Raw genomic sequence first — 22,343 nt, 5'->3', positions numbered from 1 at the left:
GCAGGTAGACACCGTAAAAAGTCCATCTGACCGGGATGAAAATGATTTTCATCGTTAAACATGGGGATGTCGATGATGTCCTCTGGCTCCTCCTCTGGAGCCGTCACTGAAGCCATCACCAGATCCGTCTCTGGAGCCCTCACTGGAGTCGTCTCTGGAGCCCTCTCTGGAGTTGTCTGCTCTGCTTCCATGGTAACAGCCATCGGGAGTAGATCATACAAGTCTTGAAGATCTGGAGGTAACTCTGCCTGGGGGATCTCTTGGGGGCTAGCAGGACTGATCCCTTGGGCCCTTCTCGCTCTCTTCAACCCTAGCCTGGCTGGTTTGTGGATAGTTCTTCCACAAGTCAGTCATCTCCAACTGTTTCTTCGGAGTCTGGGGTGCTTTGAGACTCTTAGGCTTTGGGGGTGCCTTCTTGGTGAGTGTCTTGGGAGGTGGCGTCTTCTTGGTGGGTGTCTTGGTGGAGGCCTCCTTGTTTGACTTCTTCTTCTGTTTCTTTGGAGAAGTCGTGGCCAGGGTCACCTGGGGAGGTGACGTCATCTTGGTGGGTGCCTTGGGAAGGGGTGGGGTGGAGACCTTCTTCTTCTTCTTTGGAGAAGTCTTGGCAGGAGTGGTCTTGGGAGGTATTCTTTTTCGAGGGACGGGCTTGGGCGTCATGTCGGTGACCTCTGGATCATTGGAGAACAAAGGTAGAGTGCAAGTAGCATATCGGAGATCATAGCTGGGTGGGTGAGGCCAGAGTTTCACCTGGAGTTTGTTCAGCAGCTTTCTGTACAGCTCACAATGGTCATAGGGCATAGGACGTCCATTCCTCAACTTGAACACGATGTGGAACAGCTTGCTGAGGAAGGTCTCCCCTGCATTTTCCTTGGCATAAGCATCGTTGATACCGATGAGGATCAAGCGAACAGAGTTGTTGGCGCTGTCGGAGAGGATCTCTAAGTGGTCTTGGTGATACGCCATCCAGTAATAGTCTTCCTCAGTCAACTCACAGAAGCGACCCATCATTCCATACAGTGTTTCTCTTTTCGGATGAATACCTGCCAGCTTGCGGATGATCGACGGCAACTTTTGTTCCATCACACGCAACCGGTCCTGGAGATCCATGTAGTTGGTCTTGTATAACTGGCTTTGAGTCATCATGGTGTTGTGGAGATGGGCCATGTCAGAAGCGAGGTCCTTTGCCTGCGAAGCCAAGTTGACGAAAGAAGAAGGGAGGTTGCCTGGAGATGCCATCTTCAACGACTGAACTGATGCAACTGATGACCCGCTCGATCGATCCGACGTTTTTATAGGCAGCACCAGCAGCGTGAGCTATGACGTCACTTTAAATGACGTCACTTCAAATGACGTCACTTCAAATGACGTCACGATCGTGTTGTTTCTGGATGGCCTCTTGCACTGCTTTTCTGAACTGTTCTAGAAAGTGTCTCTCTTCTAGATACGTTCTAGCACAAAGAGCAGCGTGAACAGCATGATGACGAATCACGATGGGGCCAGAGTCTTTTTATAGAGATACACAGGGTGACGTCACGTGGCTCGTGCATGGATGACGTCATTGGAGTTTGTCCATGGATGACGTCACTCACCACAACAACAATGTGTCACGAAGATGCATGAGCGCTTTTCCCAACTTGTTTTTCCCCGACCATGTCCAGGGCTTGTCAATATTCGGATGAGATACACTCATTCCTATTCCCCATCTTTGATCAAAGGGGCTAGCTTCAGCTAACGACTTAGGGTAGGATTGAATCAATCTCTGTTTCAAGTCCTTGTTCTGGGAAAATTTAGCCGTGATCGCCTTGGTCATTACATCAAGACTGACAGTGTCCCACACTGTTTGAGTAAAGCCTTTCACACATCGCCCCAGACGTTTTTGCTTTGCTGGAACAGCCTCTTGCAGAATACGCGTCGCACTGTCGTAATCTCCAAAGTACATGGCTTTAGAGTACATGTAACACTGTTCAACACAATTAAATGTAACGCCATCCAAGGTAAACACAGCTGGATGAAAGTTGCTGAACGGTGACTGGATTCCATAGAAGAATAACCAGTGGATTGTCACTTGTGACTGTGCCTTGTCAGTTGGAGTCTTGAGACCCAGCAAGGTCATGGCTTCTGTTTCTTCACATTCCTCCAAAGCTTTGCAGAAGAGGGAGTAAGCTTGAGGTCCCCGTCGGGGAAGCATGTCTAACAATTCTCTGACACGGTCAAAGGAGGTCCGAGGTTTTTCGATAATCTCTGCCTTCATGAGGATGGTCAGGACTTTAAACGCTATCAGTTTGTCGACCACAGCTTCGACCTGCTTGATAGCGAGCACGAGACCACAACGATTCTCCCTAAGCCTGTCGCGGTGAACGGGTTCCATCCTTCTCTTTTCTTAGACAACAGAATCTGTAATGACTCTGACAGAAACGTCTCTTTATATATACACACAGGGTCGTGATGACGTCATAGGGTGTGTGACGTCAACCCCCACTTCAAGGGGTTGTATTCGCAAGAAAAAAAGATATACAGAGCAGAGCGTGGTTTCGATCCACGGGCCTCTGGGTTATGAGCCCAGCACGCTTCCACTGCGCCACTCTGCTCTCCCTTCTCTTTGTGGCAGTACCTATGACATGATAAACGTGACCGTGGCCTCCACCAGGTCTGAGTCTAAGAACAGGGTACAACAGGGTTGAGGGGTGACCATGGACTCCACCAGGTCTGGCCCTGAAGAGAGAGACGACATAACACAAGAGTGCAATACAATCACATTTTATTGAATGATAGAACAACAGATGAACAAGGCAATCACATTTTATGGGTTAAACATCAATACATCAGAGCATGTCTGCAACAAAAGTCCATGGGAGGGATGTGTTCACTCTTTATACCCATAGGGGAGAGTTTCCCTGGGGACGCCTTGTGGGTCGTACTGCACTCGGCGTTTGGTGTAGACCAAGCGATAAGTTTTGGTGGTGTCCTTGGACAGCAACACGTTGCCCTGACGAAGTCTTGATCCCTCCGCAGACGAGGTTCTTCATGCTGTCAAAGTGGACATGTTGGCTCGCCCTGTGATTTAAAGTAAATCCTCGGACTTTGCTGATGCCTACACTGCCGTCAGATTGAGGATGACGTAGCTTGTAGCCATAATTCTTGGGTCCTGCCGAGACAAAAGTCTGAATGCTGTTGCCCCCTCCCAGTTCATCAGTCAGCTCCCCCAAGGTATCTCCCAGTGGCGGGTTGTAGCTTAGTGGACGGTGAATGTAGATGATACTGTCTGTATCAAAATAGAGGACACGTCGATCCAAGGGTTGCAAATAAGAATACAACTTGAGACGGGCTTGCGCTGTCACCCAGGCTGCAATGGCCACATTGTGGGCTGGATGGGGGTCGTGAAATTCTGCCTGAGGTTCGTGAGTGACACAGATGAGATCTTCATTGATGATGTTAATGTCTTTCACCACACAGCGCTCATCCCGGAGGAGGGCAAAGTACCTCTCAGGGGAACTGATATATTCCGTCTTGTCAAACCCAACGCGTTGACCAAACTTGCCCCAGTGATTGTTCAGGCAGGCTTTGGCTAAGGCACGTAGTCCTGGGTTTTTGCGAATGTGAGCAGGATCCAAGGTGACTCCCTCTTTTTGCTGTATCTCGTTGATGTAAGCGTCTGGGTCTGGACAACCTTCGGGGTATCCACTGGCCTCTTGCTTGATCTTGAAGAAATTGTTCACATACTTGGCAAACAGTCCTCCCTCTTGAGTGTCAGGGTCGTAGGGCGGCGTGTCAAAGTGCCAAGCCTCAAAGATGTGAAGCACCTGATAGCCACACTTTTCAACAGCAAACTGAAGCTCTTTGCTGACGTAGGTACCGATCCATGCCCGGTCTTCATCCCCATGGGGGCAGGGAGCATCCAACTGCTCTTCAGCACACGTACGACACAGAGGAAATAACAACGTACCCTGGACACGGTAAGGAAGAACAGGATGATAGAGGTCGGTGGGTGGCAAGACTCGGCACTGGATCAGGCCGTGGAGCTCAAACAAGTCAGACACGGGAGGATGATCTTTGATCTCGGGATGTCCCACGGGAAAAGTACCATACTTGCAGATGTAGGGGTACAGCGAGCAAACATCCACATATTTGATTTCTTCATCTTCTTTGGCTTCGTAGTACAGTTTGGTGGCGTTGGTACGACCTCCAAAGAAAGCATCTCTGGGATCTAATGGGTCAGGCATGTAGGCATGGGGTCCTTGCAGTGGGGTCAGGAAGGCTCTCAGGTCAGCGTTGTCTTTCTGTTGTTTCAGAAAATTACATTCCCAGAGGGTCACCACTTGGTCGATGTCGGGATGTTGGCGTAACACACCCAGTCGATACATGGTATGATGGTATCGTTCCCAAGGGGTTGAACCCAAGCTAGCATGGTGTTCACATCGACCCGTCTTGTAACAGCGAGTACATCCATGCCAGAAACAGCCCAAGTATTCATACACGGTGCGCGGTCTTGGCGTCGTAGCCATCCACCATGTAGCTTACTTACCGCCAGCACAGTCAAAGCCTACTTCCACCATTCCGAGCATGTTGGATGTGGACCCCAGGTGTTGATGCATGACCCAGTTGAGCCAGTGGAGACACTGAAGAGAGTAGCGACGCTGGGGACGATAACCTTGAGTAGGTATGATGGCGATGGTACGGGGTTCCAAAAACTGTTTTCGGAAGGTGAGCATACAAGCCATGGGTAGAGTCACTGCTTCATAGAAAGGGTCCACGTTGTTCTGTTGGATGAATATGTTGCGGAATGCAGCACAGCCTCGACGCAAAATGTCCACATCACTCTGACAGTAGGTCAACAATTCCTCATCCAGATCAAAGACAGTCCCTTCAGCCACCCGCATCGCATTCAGGCCAAGAAAGCTTTTACGTTCAGCAGGAAACATACTATCAGGATCGTAGGTAGACACGGGAGGATATGGACCCACATAGCCTTGGTGAGCTTCGGTGTTGAAGAAGTGAGGGAAGTAGCCTTTCTTGAGTTCCGTCAATGCAAACGTTTTTGGAAACTGCTTCAGAGCCATCGTGAGGAAGTTGAGTGAATCCTTGAAAACAAGGCGTCCCACGGTCATTTGCAAGATGTGATTCCCTCGAAGTGTGACCTTGGGTGCTTTCACGAGATGTTGATGGAAGTACTGTTGGAGCAAGTGCCCATCATACCCTCGGTAGTTGTGTGCAATCACCAAAACGTCGTCATCATCAATGGTAGGAGAAATGTCGTCTTCGTCGTCTTGTTCTTTGTCGTCATCTTGTTGTTCTGCATCATCATCGGGTTCGGGTGATGACAGTTTGGGTTGTTTCGAGGCACGGCCTGACGGCTGCTGCTGGGATGCCTTACGTTTCTTCTGCTTCTCTTTCTTTTTCGCCAGACGCATCAGCCAGTCGCCCATGTCCTTCAAGGTGGCAGATCCCCGAAACACTTTGATACGGCTAGGCCCTTCTCCTTCCTTACGCCAGGGACACTTGTCACACAACTGATCCGAGGCCTCGGAAATACATTTTCCACATCCTAGATGCACCACACACAAGTTGGGAACATGAGTCCCTTGATCTTGAGTACATTCAAAGTCATAAAAGATGAACTGACGCTGCTGACGTTCTTTGTCTTCATCCTTGTTTTCACCGTCTTCATTTTGTTTCGGTGGTTCGATGACGGACATGTAACACTGGTGGTTGGGTTTCAAGGGTTCTTTGCAGATCTTGCAGTCACGATTCGTGCCACACTGGTGGTTGGCCATGCCCTGGATTTTTCTCACGTTGACTTTGGACAGACATCGATGGCACGTGTGGATGGTGGAGCAGGTGCTGGGATGCTTGGCGGAGGCCGTCTGATGCCTTTGAAAGCAGTACGAGTTTCGGAACCATCCGCGACACTGGAGACAGGAGAGCCCTTCATTGTCCACGTCGCCACAGTATCCAAGACATTGGCACCAGTGGCATTGAAATTCTCGGGTGCAGCGATGATCTTCAGCGTGGGCATAGCCTTGGTCACAAGTTTCACAATAGTAGGGATAACCTGTAAAAGCTGGCATGGATGTAATAACATCGTAATGGTGATGGTGATGATACAAGTGAAGGATCTTGGTGGGTTGAGGCACTTCACTCTTGTACAGGAGTCGATTCATCACATCTTGGGGGTAGACTTTGAGCTGATAGTAAGGGGCCAAACGTTGACTGAACAACTCCCACGTGGCACGCCCTGTACAAGGCCCTTCGGGGATCTTGAGTTGGCGAAACAAGCCCTTGGCGGCCTTCAACTGCGCTGGTTTACGATGGTCACACAGGTATTTCCATTCCTTGACCCATTCTTTGGTCACAGGATCGGGTTTGTGTTCATGGTGACTGGCCACGACCAGGGCACGGGCAAAGCAGAGCTGATCCTCATTCTTGATTTGAACGATGCATTGTTTCTTTTCCAGGAAGGCGTTTAAGCCAACGAGGTGCCTTGGCCGGCCGTGTCCCTCACCTATACGATCAGGATCCTCTACATGCAGTAAGAAAATGTCCATGGTGTCATCAATATGTAAGTCGTGGTTGCTTTGTTGTACTTTTTCCACTTGGGCCATGATGTGTTCCCCCTGGAGGTCACCCATCCGCTGAAATGGGATTCGGATGTCTGAATCCAGGGCTGGGTGTTCCAGGGCCAATCCCACGCGATCACCATCCTGTCTGCCCACATCGTCTCTCAGATCTGCTAACACTGCATCAAACTGTTCTCTGAGAACGACGGGAAGGTCTTCAGGCTGTTGACGCTGCAGCCAAGCTGGATTGAACTTCAGGTTGTAGCGCTGGGTACCAGTCCGGAATTTCTTGGTTGTTCTTTGGGTCGTCCGCTCCAACTCGTAGGGCACAGGCTCCTCTTCAAGTTCATCTTCGTTCATTCGTGGTGACGGCATGGTGAGAACTGGTAAGACCCACGCTGAGCCTGGTTTATATAAGTCACGTCACCCTATGACGTCACAATAGGCCGTCCTAAGCGTAGTAGTGCACACCATGAGCTCATATGTTATTTATAGGAATGATATCATACCCCATGACGTCACACTAGCCTATCGCCCTGTTGAGTCAGGATGAGAGTGGTGCGAACCGGATGCAACCGGTGCGAACCAGATGCGTCAAAGTGACGTCATCAACCCCAGCTATATAAATTCGAGGTTTTCCAGCTCTCCTCATCAGTTGCTCACTGAAACTGGAAGCATGCAGACGTCTCCCGCCTCCGCCTCCTTCCGTTGCCGCCTGTGCGAAACAGATGACCACAGTTATCTACACTGTCCCAAGGTGACCTGTACCGAGTGTGGTGCTCAAGGTCATCGCCATTACGTATGTCCCAAGAAGACCAAGGACAACAACAAGCACGATAACAACACCTGCTACAACTGTGGAAAAAACGAAGGTCATCTCAGTTACGCATGTCCACATCCCTGTCGCCACTGTGGTCAAGAGGACCATAAAAGTATGAACTGCTCTAACAAGACCCAGAAACGTCCGGCATCCACCTACCAGCCAAGTGAACCGCCAAAGAAAGTGAGTAAACGTGAAAGCCAACATCTGCTGGCTCTACTCCATGACAAGGTCCTCCTCGTTCAAGATCGCATAGACACCATGTACTCTCTACTTCAACGCATCTTGGAGTTTGTCGAACCCATGGACGATTCCAGCAGCACTGCCTCCAGTGCACCACCATCACCACAATAGATACCTCGGTGATCTCTCACCCACCCATACCAACGGCCCTTTTCAGGGCCACCCACCTCGCTCGAAAGAAGGCTACATCCAATATGTTTTAACCACACACACACACACACACACACACACTTGTCTAGCCACGCCATCGTCCGCCTCACCCCCCTCTCCCTCCCTCTCTCCTTTCCTCTCCTCTCCTTCCCGTCCCTCTCCTTCCCGTCCGCCGCTCGTCCGTTCCGCCATCTTGAAATGCGTCTACGCTCGCGAGATCCCGCGAGAATCCACGAGATCCCGCGAGATCTCACGCGATCCCACCGGATGGGACGCCATCTTGAAACGCGTCCGCCATCTTCGCCCGGAGGTGACGTCATCGTCATGCGCGTCATCGCCATGCGTACGCACACGCCGGAACCGGAACCACCGGAACCGGAACCCGAGTGATCTCCCCCTGATGGCGGCACATCCGGTCCCCGTGGGGCCGCCATCTTGATCCAAGATGGCGGCGCCCATGGGGACCGGATGTGCCGCCATCTTGAAAAAGGCGCCAGGGTGACGTTGTACACTACTATCAGAAAAGCAAAAGGCCCTGACAACCTTGACGGCATTGTGTTGAAGGAGTGCAGACTTCAAATGTGTACAGTTTTCACTAGATTGTTTCAATTCTCGGTGAATACACACGTTATTCCTTCGGTCTGGAAAACATCAGAAATTGTACCAGTTCCTAAAAAGACACAACCTAAAGAACTCAACGACTACAGGCCAGTTGCTCTCACATATATAGTAATAAAGTCGCTGGAACGCATATTGTTGAGACATCTCCGTCAGGAAGTTGCCGACATACTGGACCCGCTTGAGTTCGCCTACAGGTCAAGGAGAGGAGTTGTTGATGTCACTCCTTAAAAATGTCTATAAACATCTAGAGACACCTAAGTCATACATCAGGATCCTCTTCGTTGACTTTTCATCTTCGTTCAACACTATCCAGCCACATATCATGATACAGAAACTGTTAGACATGGGCGTTAACTCATACCTCATCAAGTGGATCGAAAACTTTCTTGTGGACAGACAGCAGTACGTGAAAGTTAACGGGGCTGTATCGAGTAAACAGACCACCAACACTGGTGCACCACAAGGCTGTGTAATATCTCCTGTTCTTTTCACCCTCTACACTAATGATTGTGCAAGCTCGAATTCAAACCTGTTCAACTGTAAATTTCGCAGATGATGCATCAATTGTCGGCAAACTGAACGACACTGATTCTGAAGAACTGTATAAAGAGGACATTTATCATTTTACGACTTGGTGTGCAGAAAACCACTAACTCTTAAATGTCATAAAAACAAAGGAACTGATAATTGACTTTCGGAGTAAACCCACAGAAATGCTTCCAGTGATAATCAACGGTGAATGTGTTGAGACAGTGTCGGAGTATAAGTATCTGGAAACCTTCATTGACTCTAAGCTGAACTGGAACTCTAACACTGAAGCCCTATACAAAAAATGTCAACAACGTTTTCATCTCATGCGTAAACTGAGATCTTTTAATGTTAACCCATCTGTGATGTCATCATTTTATGTAGCATTATTCAGAGTATTTTAACATTTTCCTTCCATTGTTGGTACGGGTCTCTCTCAGTTCATCTCAAATCTAAAATAGACAAAATTGTTAACACTGCAAATAAAATCGCTGGAGTCAGATTTGAATGTTTATCATCAATATATGAGCGGCAAATCGTGAATCAAGCTGTCAAAATCATATCTGACCGTACTCACTACTTAAATTCGGAATACAACCTCCTCCCTTCAGGCCGCCGCTACAAAGTTCCAATTGTGAAAACTAAGAGCGTCCGTACATCCTTTATTCCAAGTACCATATCTCTCTTAAACAAATGTGAAGATAGCTAAATCAAAGAATGTATGTAAATATGTTTGGTATCTCTCTCTAATGTGGCAGTAGCTCTGCTGGTGTAACACAAATTCTTGAAAAGGCATTAAAGTATTATTCTATTCTATTCTATTCTACAATTAAAGGTATTTGAGATCCGGAGTTGTTTGACAGCGTCCCCCCACTCGTCAGCTCGAGCATCTGCTTTCTTGAGTATGCTTTGAAGAGAATCCTTCGTCATAGCCTCATGCGACTTGACTCTACGATGATGGGGAATATTTAAATCAGATTTTCCCTTTGCTATTTCCTTAGTACAGTAGAGACAATGTGTTTTGACATTAACAACAGGAGTCTTTGAGCGCAATTTAGAAGCTTGGCTTTCAATGTCGGGAGATAGGAGATAGTGTCTTCTGCATTCCCCACGGACAACAAATGGTAACTTTGCCATGCTTTCTTAAAGAAAATGACTGGTTACCATCTCCTCTCAATATACTTGCTCGGACAAGACCATGAAGGACCTTTTCACGAACTTCCACACGATCAGTTGCAGTGTCTTTTCCACAGGTTGGAATTCCACATCTTTCTGTCATTATGTTGTGTTTATGTTGTTCTGGCAGTTTTAAACACTCACTTCAATTAAGTTCACCCAAATGCATAGATCAGCAGCAGAAAGTCTTTCTGAAATAAGAAAAAAACATATTATGGTTTGTCCATTTAAAGTCCCCAGCCATTTTGAAATTGGCGGCCATTTTGAAAATGCCACAAGACATGATATCAATATATTTAAAATCCCTGTGAGATGAGCTTTCATTTCATATATCACATGGCATAATTATTGACGAAATATCTGTTTGCATAATCGTTTTAATGATTTTGGCGGCCATTTTGAAAATGCTACAAGGTAGAATTTGCAGAACTTTGTATCTTGCACATGGCAATGATGTTCTGAAGCTTTCCTGAAAACTTCAGCTTTCTACTATTTTTTCCCAATGTTACCTATTGTTTGTGTCTAATGCTCCTGGCCTACATTCTGTACAACAACGATTGCCGGAGCACCAAGGATAACTGTTCAACAGTAAAGTTTGCTGATGATACTGCACTAGTCGCTCTCATGACAGACTCTGAAGAAGGTTATCGGTCTGAAGTCAACAAATTCACATTATGGTGTAGCAGAAACTTCATTCAGCTCAACACTAGAAATAACCAAAGAAATGATCATTGACTTTAGGCAAATTCAAACTGTGCCCCTCTGCAAATTCATGGTGAAATTATAGAGACTGTCACGGATTACAAGTGTCTCGGAACTATCACAGACAGTAAACTCACTTGCTCTCAAAATGCCGAGGCTATATACAAGAAATTCCAACAACGGATGAATTTTATGAGAAGGCTCAGATCTTTTAACACTGACAATGCCATTTTGAATGTTTTCTATAACTGCTGTATCCAATCTATTTTACTGTTCTCTGTTCAATGTTGGTTCGATGCCCTTTCTCTCCAAAACAAAGAGAAACTCCAAAAAGTTGTAACCACCTGTTCAAAAAAATTATCGGCATTAATTTTAACCCCCTTTGTCATTTGTATGAGAATCGTGTTTTAATGTCTGCGAACAAAATTTTATCCGACCCGTCTCATGACTTACATTCTTGTTTTAAACTTGTACATCTGGACGTAGATTCCTCGTCCCTAACGTTCGCACAAAAAGGTCCCAAACATATTTTATACTTGTTAGCGTTAAACTTTTAAATGACTGTTAGACTGAGCCACAATTTTAAACGTATTTGTCTACTAGTCTCATACAGTATACACTGGTTATTCTTCTCATCCTGTTTATCTGTGTGTTTTAAGGTGATCGTGTTTCTGTGCTTAATTTGTTTTAACCATGCTGTATGTCTAACTGTTGTGAAACGAATTCCTTTGTCGGGCAATAAAGTATTATTATTTTTTGATCCACTGCAAGTAAATTGTTACCAAATTTCAGTTTCTTTTCTATTTCTGTTTTAATCAGAGAAAAATTGTGTTACATGACCCAAACTGTGAAAAGAAAACCCAATGAATTATATACATCGGTTATACAAAATATGAAAAATAAAAATATATAATCTGTTTCTGCCATACATCCACGTGCACATGCGTGCGTCCGTATTTCCGTACGTGTACACAGTGAGAGAGAGGGAGAGAGAGAGAGAGAGAGAGAGAGAGAGAGAGAGAGAGAGAGAGAGAGAGAGAGAGAGAGAGAGAGAGACAGACAGACAGACAGACAGACAGACAGACAGACACACACACACACACACACACACACACACACACACACATACATACATACATTGTAGACAGAAAAACTTTGAAGAGGCAGTTCGTCGAACCTATTCATGTTTTCCTTGTAAACAATAGCCGATAACTCCCCGACCTTAAATTACTCGTGGAAAAATTACATTTAATCATAAAATAACAAATGCTTTGCAATTCGTTTTATTAAGTGCGAAGTGGAGATACAAGGACACGAGAGGGGGTGGGGGTGGGGTGGTGGGTGGTGGTGGTTGTTGTTCGGGTTGTAATTGATTGTCAGTACTTTTGTGCACACCAACTAATTCCCTTCCCGTAATAGTATTTTTACACTGTCTGACATGTTTGTAACACAATAGGCCACATGCCGCTGTGTTGGCCCATGACACTAATCTAGTGAGACAGACGCACTATTTCTCTGCCACCTAGCTGACCGGTGCGTGTCTGGCTGAGAAACTATATTTCACTAAAAAGTCAGGACATGGTCTTTCGAACGCTTAAACAATGTCACACAAGACATTAACGAGGGAAGTGATTCATGTGGTGATTCAAATGCATCGGACACTAATCCAGCATGACCGGTGTACTGCCCACTGTCCCTCCAGACTGACCGGGATATGACAAGTAGGAGACCATATCTCACTAGAAGTTAAAAAACAAGGAGTTAAGAAAACTGACGTGAAACAACACACTGGACATTGGCCACGAGGATGATTAATCTAGTGGACTTAGCTGGATCAACCTGCCAGATTGTTTGTGGCCAGTATGACGTTTAAGAGAGGGGGGTACGCTGGTTAAAAAAGGCAGCCAGGCCCCACTCTCAGGCAGATCCCAACCGAATCTCACAGACGACACTACCGCCAGCTAAGAGGGGCTCTCTGCCCCTCTCTGGCCGTCTCTGCCTGCCTCTACCTACAGCTGTTTGGACCCAGCCGGGACCATGCTGACCAGACCAGCCCTGTGGACTCTGTGATGGGACTGTGGACTCTGTGATGGGACTGTGACTGAAATAAATATTTCAATTCCTTGCAAACCTTTTGTTGTCGCCTGTTTTACTTTGTTACATGTTGGGTATTTTCAATGCTTAACCATGTAGATGAACTGTGTGCCAAACAACATAGGTAATTCAGTATTTGATGGGCAATGTTTAGTACCTGGGGTTTTACAAAAACAGGAAATAAAGGTAAACTGGGTGAAATAACAATTCATTAGTAGCTTCCGAAAAACCTCAGAAAGTTCCAACCACCTATGACTGGGAATATAAAAAACTCGTTTCTAAACAAACTTCACCAAACCTTGTCTTCTGTAAATATAATTCAACTTGTAATACATGCATATATATATCTGGTTAAAGCCAGAGTATCAAGTATTAATATCACGTATCTTGTTTCATACGTCCATGAGTGTCTTTTCATGATAATTCATAATTGTAGAAGCAAAACAATACCAAAATACATGGATAGTCCATGAATGTCTTCCATATAAGTGAAATTACTCAACTAACACTCGTCTTCACACCAAGTATCGGGCAATCACAGTCACGTACTGCACGTGCAGCACGCGCCGCATCACGTTGCAGTAGTGGCATGTGTGTACAAAACATGAGTGACATGTGAAAATCCAATTACTGTACATCAAATTCTGTAATTGTATATATATATATATATATATATATATATATATATATATATGTTACACATACATATACACATATACACACATATATACATAAACATGCACATACACACACACACACACACATACACACAGACATACATCGTTTTCATAAGTGGAGATACATGGACACGAGGGGGGTAATTATTTTCAGTACTTTTGTGCACACCAACTTTTTCCCTTCCCGTAATAAATGACCTATATATAACCATTTAGCTGACCAGGAGTAGCCAGCCCGACACTTCTAAGCAAGCGCGTACAGTGGTTCACAGCAGAAATGAGGGAAAGTCCGGCGTCTGTCGTTGAATTGATAATGAATTTAATAACAAACATTAATATGTGATGACGATGTAACTTCCCATGTGTTTTTGTTTGCTTAAAACGTACTGTAGACCTAGTTTTGAATATCGTTTATTATCGTACGTAGGTCTTATCTTAAACCAGACGACATATATATACATATATACATATATACATATATACATATATGTCCCACTGACCTTATTTTTGTTCACGAATGTAAATATAGGTCAATGGTTTGGTCGATTGATACCGCTGAGTGGAACGGATGTTAATGTAACCCAAATATGGATTTTTAGTGAGAGTCAGTGAGACAGCCTGTACAATCACATATACATGTTGTTATTCTGACATAACTGTTACCCCACAAAGCTGTAAACGTGCACGTCACTCAGCGAATTAATCATGTTTTGAAGTTACACATCACCCCTATTCTGAACATGGTATAGTCGCTGTCAGTGGGCAACATGGCGGACGACGAGGAAGGTGCGCCGATATCTGACGAAGAAATGGCCGAGGAAGACTCGATGTCGACAGGAGACGGCAGTAATGGTGCTAATAGTGAAGCTGAACAATTATACGAAGTAGAGCAAATAGTAGGAATGAAGAAAAATACAAACGTGAGTGACAACTGGCCTTGACATTAGTAACCTAGATGGCTCGAGCAGCTGCTCCGTGGACAATTTCAGCTGTGTTGTTAACCACTGGCGGAATGTCTTTGTTCACAAAGATGCTTTTCACCATTCATTCTAGTTCTGTTGATGTTTGAATTATCCTTCCATATAATTTATTTTATAAGTGCAGACTTAAATTTGCGAGTATTGTCAATTCATTAGCAAACCTGAGATCCAAATGGAGACCAGACTAGATTAAATAATGTGCAGTTTTCAGTTATGGATACTATTTTATAACACCATCTAGTTGAAATTATCAGGATGGGTATCTTATTACTCTTGTTTGATCAGAGACCATATCTATTATATGGTCTCTGGTTTGATCTAACAAAAAGGCATTCCAGTCTAGAACATTGTGCCTTTGCAGTAGCCGTGCCAATAACCATGACAATATTCTTCCTCTCATTTGACACAGATAATCTTGGCGTAAATTTGGTTGTATTTTATAGAGAAAATTAAGCAGTAATGTATTCTTATGATTCAGTATCACACTGACTTATCCCACATTATTGTCAAGTTCATGTTTTTTTGCATGTAAAAGGGTGGTCGGGTAGCCTAGTGGTTAAAGCATTCACTCGTCACGCCGAAGTCCCGAGTTCGATTCTCCACATGGGCACAATGTGTGAAGACCATTTCTGGTGTCCCCGTCGTGATATTGCTGGAATAGTGCTAAAAGCGGAGTAAAACTAAACTCACTCGCATGCATGTAAATATTTGGAGATAATCTCATGTTATATATAAGGACTCTTAAGTCATTACTTATCATGCCATATTTTGTCAGAAGCTGTATCAGCCTTAGTTAATGTGTGTTGACAAACAAACTAGTTGGTTAATGTACAACAAATTTGTTGCACATTAAAACAGTGCATGCATTTATGGCCTACTCCATTTACCTCCCTTGGATAATGAAAATGGAACAACAAAATAATGTAGCTCGATATAACGTTATGCATAGGTTACTGTATTGTAAAAGGTGCCTGACCTCTTGATGTGATATGTGTATTATTTGCATGATGTTTGTTTCATACCTCATAAATGACTTGGTCAGTCCATAAGAAATCAGTTTTATTTTGAATTCTGGACTTCAGTTTTTAATATCAAACAGTAAATCATAGATGGTAAGAATGAACATTACTATTACTGATGCTTCAGAGGCACATCAATACAATACAAGCAATACAATCACTTTGTTATCATTAGGAAGAGGTAGTAACTTCAACAACCTAAAACAGGAATTTATATAATCTAAATTGCCTGATGGATATAAAGGTAACTGGACAATCTGTACGCATCCAAACGTTTTATAGTTTGGCAGACTCATACACAAATGTTGGACCCCAGTGTGGCCCTTTTGAGTATTTTGTTTATTCAAGGGAGACAACTCTCTCCCTAGGATACACTATGTACAAGAAGAAGTGTGTTGTGTCATATGCGCCTGAGAAAGAATAATTACCTGACAATGGGGATGAAACACCTCAGGTACTGTGGTGCACAAGAGTGTTTGAACATTTTGTTAGCCGTATATATATCAATACTGAACCCTCCCAATTATCATGAGAAGAGTACAAAGCAGGCCCTCTCCAAGCCACATATTTAAAAAAAACATGGAGGGCAGCAAAAGGCAAAACAGCTGCCAGTCCAAATAGAAACAAGAACATTGGAAACTAACCCATCTACAGAACACTTGTTTACTGGGCATTTATCAGAAGACTGGTGAGAAGGGATTGAAAGGAAATTCTGATATTTCTGGTTTGTGGAGTCAGCATTGTCATTATTTAAGGGCACTGATTATCTACAGAGGTAGGGACAGAGCCCAACAAGCCAAGAGCCTCCCAAACCCTGCTAATACACCTGGTGGCTCCAGAGACCAGTAACACCAAATGAGGAAGAAATTTAGTGATGACTTCCTGTTCAACAAGTTCAAGGTATTTATTTCTTTACATGAGACCAGCAGCACGAGACCACATTACCATATGGAAACAGGTTAAGAAAAGTAGACAACAGTTGCGAATTTGGTGGAAACATAATCAAGCGCTGATACAAAAATCAGTCAACAAAGCTACATCAGTTTCCAGCTGAGTCTATGCATGTGGAAGATACAAGACCGCAGGTCAAACAGATTAAACTGGATCTGTTGTGAGGCAGTGGTGAGGACGAAAACCTATATTACAAGTGAGGGCAATGTGGCTGCTGTGGACATACAGGCACTCATGAATCTGGACAAAATCGCCCAGCATTCACTGGATATATGTCTAAGTTGATACCAAGGTATGCCAGGACATAGGGGACATCTGACGTAGCCGGATGTTGACGAAATGAAGAAAAGGCATTCCATGGCTTGAAAAGATGTATTAAAAATGACAGCAAGTGGCATTTTTTAATCCAAGAAGTCTCAGCAAGCTTCAACATATTCAATAAAAGACTATTGGCAGGCTTCTAAGAAACGGGAGAAAGGTTGCAGCCTACATCTTTCGGACTCTTGACACACACAGGGAAACAATATAATCAAACACACAAAAATGCACTATTGGTCAGATGTCAAAGAATTAATTCAGAATGCATCTATTGGGCACAGAGAGAATAAAGATTGTGACGATTCATGATAAACCACTGTTCGACAAAACACCAACAAAATATACGTCCCAGAATAGAGAAATGGTTATGGATATGCAAGATGTCCATTGTAAACTACAGGGAACAGTTATCAAAAGGGGACTCCTCTTCGGACATTTGGGGAGATCTAAAAGAAACAGTGTTGATGGAAAAGTATGTACATGACAGCATGGTAGAAATGGTCCTTAAGGTAGATGTATGAGTGACAGGTGACCACACGAAAGACCATCGCCATGAACCAGTGAAATCAACTGAAATGTCTGAGAAATCCTGGGATCCAGGAGGCTATTGCCATATGTGAGGCGTCGAGAAGATTTAATGTTTCACCCTCGGTTATTTACAGACTATAGGTTCGTTTCCAAACTACTGGAGAAGTCTGTGAATAACGCTGCCTTGGTTGTCCACAAATAACAACTCGTCGACAGAACAGATTCATTGTCATCACAGCGTTACGTCAAAGAACTGTCACTGCAAACGCCCTTAGAAGTCACCTCCAAAATGCAGACGTCAGTGTCTCAGTTCAGACCATCAGGAGCCGTCTGTGTAAGAGCAATTTAAGGTCATTTAAAGGAATTATCTTCCCAATTGCCTTAGCAATCCCACGACATTCCCCAGATCGGTGTCTAGATCTCCCAGGGACATATTCGTGGTCAAATGCAGCACGCGGGTGTATAAATGAGTTCCATGTCAAATGGTTGCAGCAGTCTGGTGTTAAACTCACCTTTAGCTTGCATTGCTACTATCAATGTATAAATTGCTGTGTTTGTGTTGCAAGTATCATTTCAATATGACTGCATATGTTTCTGGGGAAATAAATGTAATTATCATCAAAAAAAAGAAAAGAAAGCAATTTAAGGTCACAATGTCAAGCTGTACGTCCACCACTGCTTCCACATCACCGAGTCAACCGTTTAACATGGGCCAGACACCATTTGCGTTGGATCAGACGTCAGTGGAACAATGTGCTCTTCACTGTCGAGTTTAGATTTTGTTTGCAGTACAATGATGACCGTATTCATGTGTACAGACGTCCGGGCGAGAGATTTTCTGACGTCAACGTTAGGGAACGAAACAGGTTTGGCGGGGGGTCACTTATGGTGTGGGGTGGCTTCAGCAATGGTCACCGCACTCCTCTATTACATCCAAGGGAATCTGACAGCCATAAGGTATCAGGATGAGAATTTGCAACCCATCGTTATTCCAGCCCTAAACACCATTGGTCAAGCAGCCACTTTTGCAGGACGATAACGCACGACCACACCGTGGGGGAGTTGTCATTGACTTCCTGCAACAAAACAATGTCAACACCATGCAGTGGCCGGCCTATTCACCCGATCTAGTGCCCACTGAACACCTGTGGGACGTGTTGGGGCAACGTGTAAGGATCAATCATCTACCCCTGTAAACGCTGCGCAGTTGTTACAATTCCTGCAACCAGATTGGTTAGCTGTTCCCCAAGACACTCTGAGGAATCTTGTTGCATCGATGAGACGACGGTGCCTCACCTGCATTGAGAGCAGAGGGGGACACGCGGTACTAGAGAACTCTAGTTCCTGTGGCTTTTGAAAGTGACCCCTATCACGGTAAAAGGTGCATTGTGTCCATACACTTCTTGTGTTTGATCTCAATTCATGTGATTTTGTTTCTGCAATGAATTGACCATAACCACAATAAAATATGTTTTCATCGTATTATATGTGTTTTCTTTATAATAAAAAACCTAGGTGTTCCTTGGATTCTTTTGTGCAGTGTATATTGAGAAGCAGGTGAAAACTCTTTTCGTCTTGTGCACCATGTCTTTACCTAAATATGCACTGAGTGCAAGTAGGTGTGATTTCCTTAAATTGAACCCTGTCTAATGTGACCTTTCAGATCTGATATTCCAGATACTAATACAGAAAAATTCACACAAATCCTTGTGGCTCTAATTTTTAGAGAATGTTGTTTTACTCTGCCTAAAATGATGTCACATAAAAGAGACCTTTCCACAGATGCCTGCAAGTCTTTTTATGCATATCCTTCTTTCATCCAAGGGGTTAAGCATTAATCCAAATGGATATCTTATCATTTGTATCAATATTGACAAAAAAAAGATGGTATAGTCAGGATAGTTTAATTTGAAGAGAGCCATGTGGATGGGGTTAGAAAAGGCCACATGACTTTGATGCATATTGTTAGAGCTAGTAAATTGGATGAGTTAGTCAATGCTGATGGCTTAGTTGACTGTAGCATTGTGGTAACCCTGACAACATGGAATATTGTTTCTATAGTACTGATGGAAATAGAAAAAAACTGTTTTTAGGCTGTTACTCTGTATCCCTAAAATTGACACAACTGCAAATAGCATATGTCGAAATAACCCACTTCGGCCTAACTGGGCGTTCAGTGGGATGCGTAATACGATATCCAGAAAAGCATGTTTACTTTCGTAAAATCGGCGCAAAAACTTAGAAAAAAATACGAATAGCTGCTGAAAACAATAGATCAGACTATAGATGGCAATTAGATTTAGCTCTCAGCCAGGTATGGCGACGGACCGTCGACTCACCTGGCATGAAATGCACGCGATGCTGCCTACAGGCAAAGGGGTCATCTCAAAGATATTTTGTGCTTTTTCATGTGTGTTGACTATGTCTCATCTACTGATTAACATCTTACGTGTCTTTCTTTCATAAAGTTTATGTTGAGATATGTAAGAGAGTATGATACCCGAAAACCATAGAAACGCATCGTAGTATATAGGTGGCATGACCACCCGAAGATCGACAGGACTGGATATTATTTGTAAATTGTTATGATGTGCCGTGTACCTCCCCAGTATAATTACCCTAAAGGATTATCTTATCTCAGCTGATATCTCTATCCCCAAGCCCGACCCCAGGTTTTGCTTTTGAGGCAACCCCTCCTATCTGTTTCTTTTTATAGTGACAGTGAGACTGCATGGTAGCTACATCCTTAATAGTTTCGGCATAAAAGTTATTATTTTTTACGTCAGCTATCGTCTATAATGAATCTACGTCTAATTTCAAATTGGGCATTTAAAAAGTGTCCTTTGTAATACAATATCGTCGCACACTAATTTGCATAAAGTCATGGTCTGTTCCAAATAAGTCTTTTTGGACTTAGAAAAAACCCACATTGCTCATTTCTGCACTAATTTCCCCTCAGTAAAGTCCTTTTTCTCCGTTTCCTATCTCTATACCACTGAGACTGTAGTTAGGCCGATACTGGTTAAAGCGTTGGCTCGTCACGCCGAAGACCCGGGTTCGAATCCCCACATGGGCACAATGTGTTAAGCCCATTTCTGGTGTCCCCCGCCGTGATGTTGCTGGAATATTGCTAAAAGCGGCGTAAAACCAAACTCAGTCAGTCAGTCAGTCAGTAGTTTGGCCGAACTTCGTTTAACAGATATTTCACACTTTCACATATCAACTACATAAATTGTAGAGATAAATGAGAAAATACAGTTTTTTTCTATTTCCAACAGTACTATAATAACAATCATTGGTTTGTCTGGTCCTGACAAAATTCACTTGGTCACTTCACTTACTGTTTCAGGGGATAAAAGTGTACAAGGTTAGATGGAAGGGCTACTCAAAAGCATTTGACACATGGGAACCAGTTGAGAATCTGGAGAGCTGTCTGGACATGGTAGAGGAGTTTGAGGAAGTTAAAGAGAAAGAAAAAAAGAAGCGGTCAGATGAAAGGAAGAAAAGAATGGTAAGGGCCAACTTATCTTAGCTATATTTTGAATTTCTGTTCATACTTGTGCAGTTATTGCCATCTCAATCAAATATAGGTTTCAGTGAGTGTTGATCACCTGTACATTAAATAGGATCCTAATTTGATGAAAGTAATTATTTATTGATCACATCAACTATTTTGTGACCTTTTAATGAGGTCAAGGTCACTAGAGGTCACATGCCATGAGTTACAGAAAGTTTCAGTATATTTATTACGACCATAGCGGCTCACACTACTGAACTGACTCACACCATTGAATCGGCTCACACGACCACAATGGATGTCCCAGCCGAACCGGATCACATGGCTGAGCTGGATCATACAACCGAACTTGATTACACGGTCTAACCAGCTTACATAGTAGTGAGATCACGCAGCCGATCTGGATCGCGATCTCGTTCTGGATCACACAGCCGAACTGGTTCCCCATCTTGTTCCTGATCTCCTCAAAAGTTCACACCATCGTTCGAGGTCACCTAGCCGAACCAGTTCACACCAGCAGACCTTATCTCGTTCTGGATATCATCGGTACTCTGACTCTCCTATCTTGGCGGGATCTCTACCCTGTTCTGGTTCCCCTGGTCTAGTTAGGGCTTCAGTTTGGGTGGTTTCACCAAACCTTTCTGGTTCCCCTTTAAGATTTGTCCTACCGACACCACCAGACGTCCTGCCAGGCCTCATCCCGGACCCAGGAGTGGCTCAGAGAAACAGTGACTTATCGATATCCTGGTGCCACTGGGAACTTCTGCCTCCAGTCGTTCCGGTTTTCAGCTCTCCAGTTGGTGGGAGACTAGGAATCTTCACCCCGAATTGGTTCTTCCTTCAGGACCCGTTTGTCACCAACACTCTCTTACACAGTTACCTGTTATGGGCACACCACCTTTGATGCTCCACATGCTTCTGAGCTTCCAGACCAGCTCCCGATCCTGAGATCTACCATGGGTTTCGCTCTTAGACAAGTTAACAGTAGAGAGCCTCGGTCCATCACCCGTCACTCCATTTACTCTCCGACTTTTCTCGTACCAAAGAACAATTCCCAAAACTGCGCCTAATATTCAACATGAAATTGTTCAACGCATAGTACATGCTACCACCTCCCCACTTCAGGGTGGTGTCGATCGGGCTGTTTCGCACCATCCTGAAGAAAGGGGGTTACCTTATCAGTCTCGATCTGCAGGACACCTATCTCCACGTCCCGATCCAACTGGAACACCGAAGGTACCTTCGGTTCATCTTCGAGGGGACATGGTATCAATAGCGGGTCCGGCCATTTGGAATATCTACGGCCTTGGGCCACCAAACCGATCATATCTTTCCTTCACTCTCGAGGGATTGCCTTCGAGGTTGCATAGACGATTGCATCCAGTCCCAACGGGATCCAAGTGTCCTACTTCGACAGCTGCAGTTCACCACCCAGCTGCTTCGGCAGTTAGGGTGGCTGCTCAAT

The 22,343-nt window shown here is 44.4% G+C and overlaps 1 protein-coding gene across 1 annotated transcript; it reads left to right on the top strand.

Annotated features, from left to right (window-relative positions):
- The first annotated feature begins 14,268 nt into the window (after window positions 1-14,268).
- LOC124285109 (histone-lysine N-methyltransferase, H3 lysine-9 specific-like) lies at window positions 14,269-20,930 on the top strand. The gene is made up of 2 exons (XM_046721263.1): window positions 14,269-14,485; window positions 20,711-20,930. The coding sequence occupies exons 1-2, from the start codon at window positions 14,333-14,335 to the stop codon at window positions 20,891-20,893; spliced, it is 336 nt and encodes a 111-aa protein (XP_046577219.1). The 5' UTR covers window positions 14,269-14,332; the 3' UTR covers window positions 20,894-20,930.
- Window positions 20,931-22,343: the final 1,413 nt, after the last annotated feature.

Source organism: Haliotis rubra, unplaced genomic scaffold (genome assembly GCF_003918875.1).
Source record: "Haliotis rubra isolate DU_JTF1 unplaced genomic scaffold, ASM391887v1 Scf352, whole genome shotgun sequence".
Classification (NCBI taxonomy): Eukaryota; Metazoa; Mollusca; class Gastropoda; order Lepetellida; family Haliotidae; genus Haliotis; species Haliotis rubra.
Note: the sequence above shows the minus strand (reverse complement) of the source record. Positions and strands in the feature narration are given on the sequence as shown.

What these genes read in the sequence shown, in the direction of transcription:
- LOC124285109 (XM_046721263.1), top strand. Translation starts at nt 14,333, where the DNA reads ATGGCGGACGACGAGGAAGGTGCGCCGATATCTGACGAAGAAATGGCC. An exon ending in GAATGAAGAAAAATACAAAC is followed by an intron (nt 14,486 to 20,710) that starts GTGAGTGACAAC and finishes TTACTGTTTCAG; the next exon opens with GGGATAAAAGTGTACAAGGT.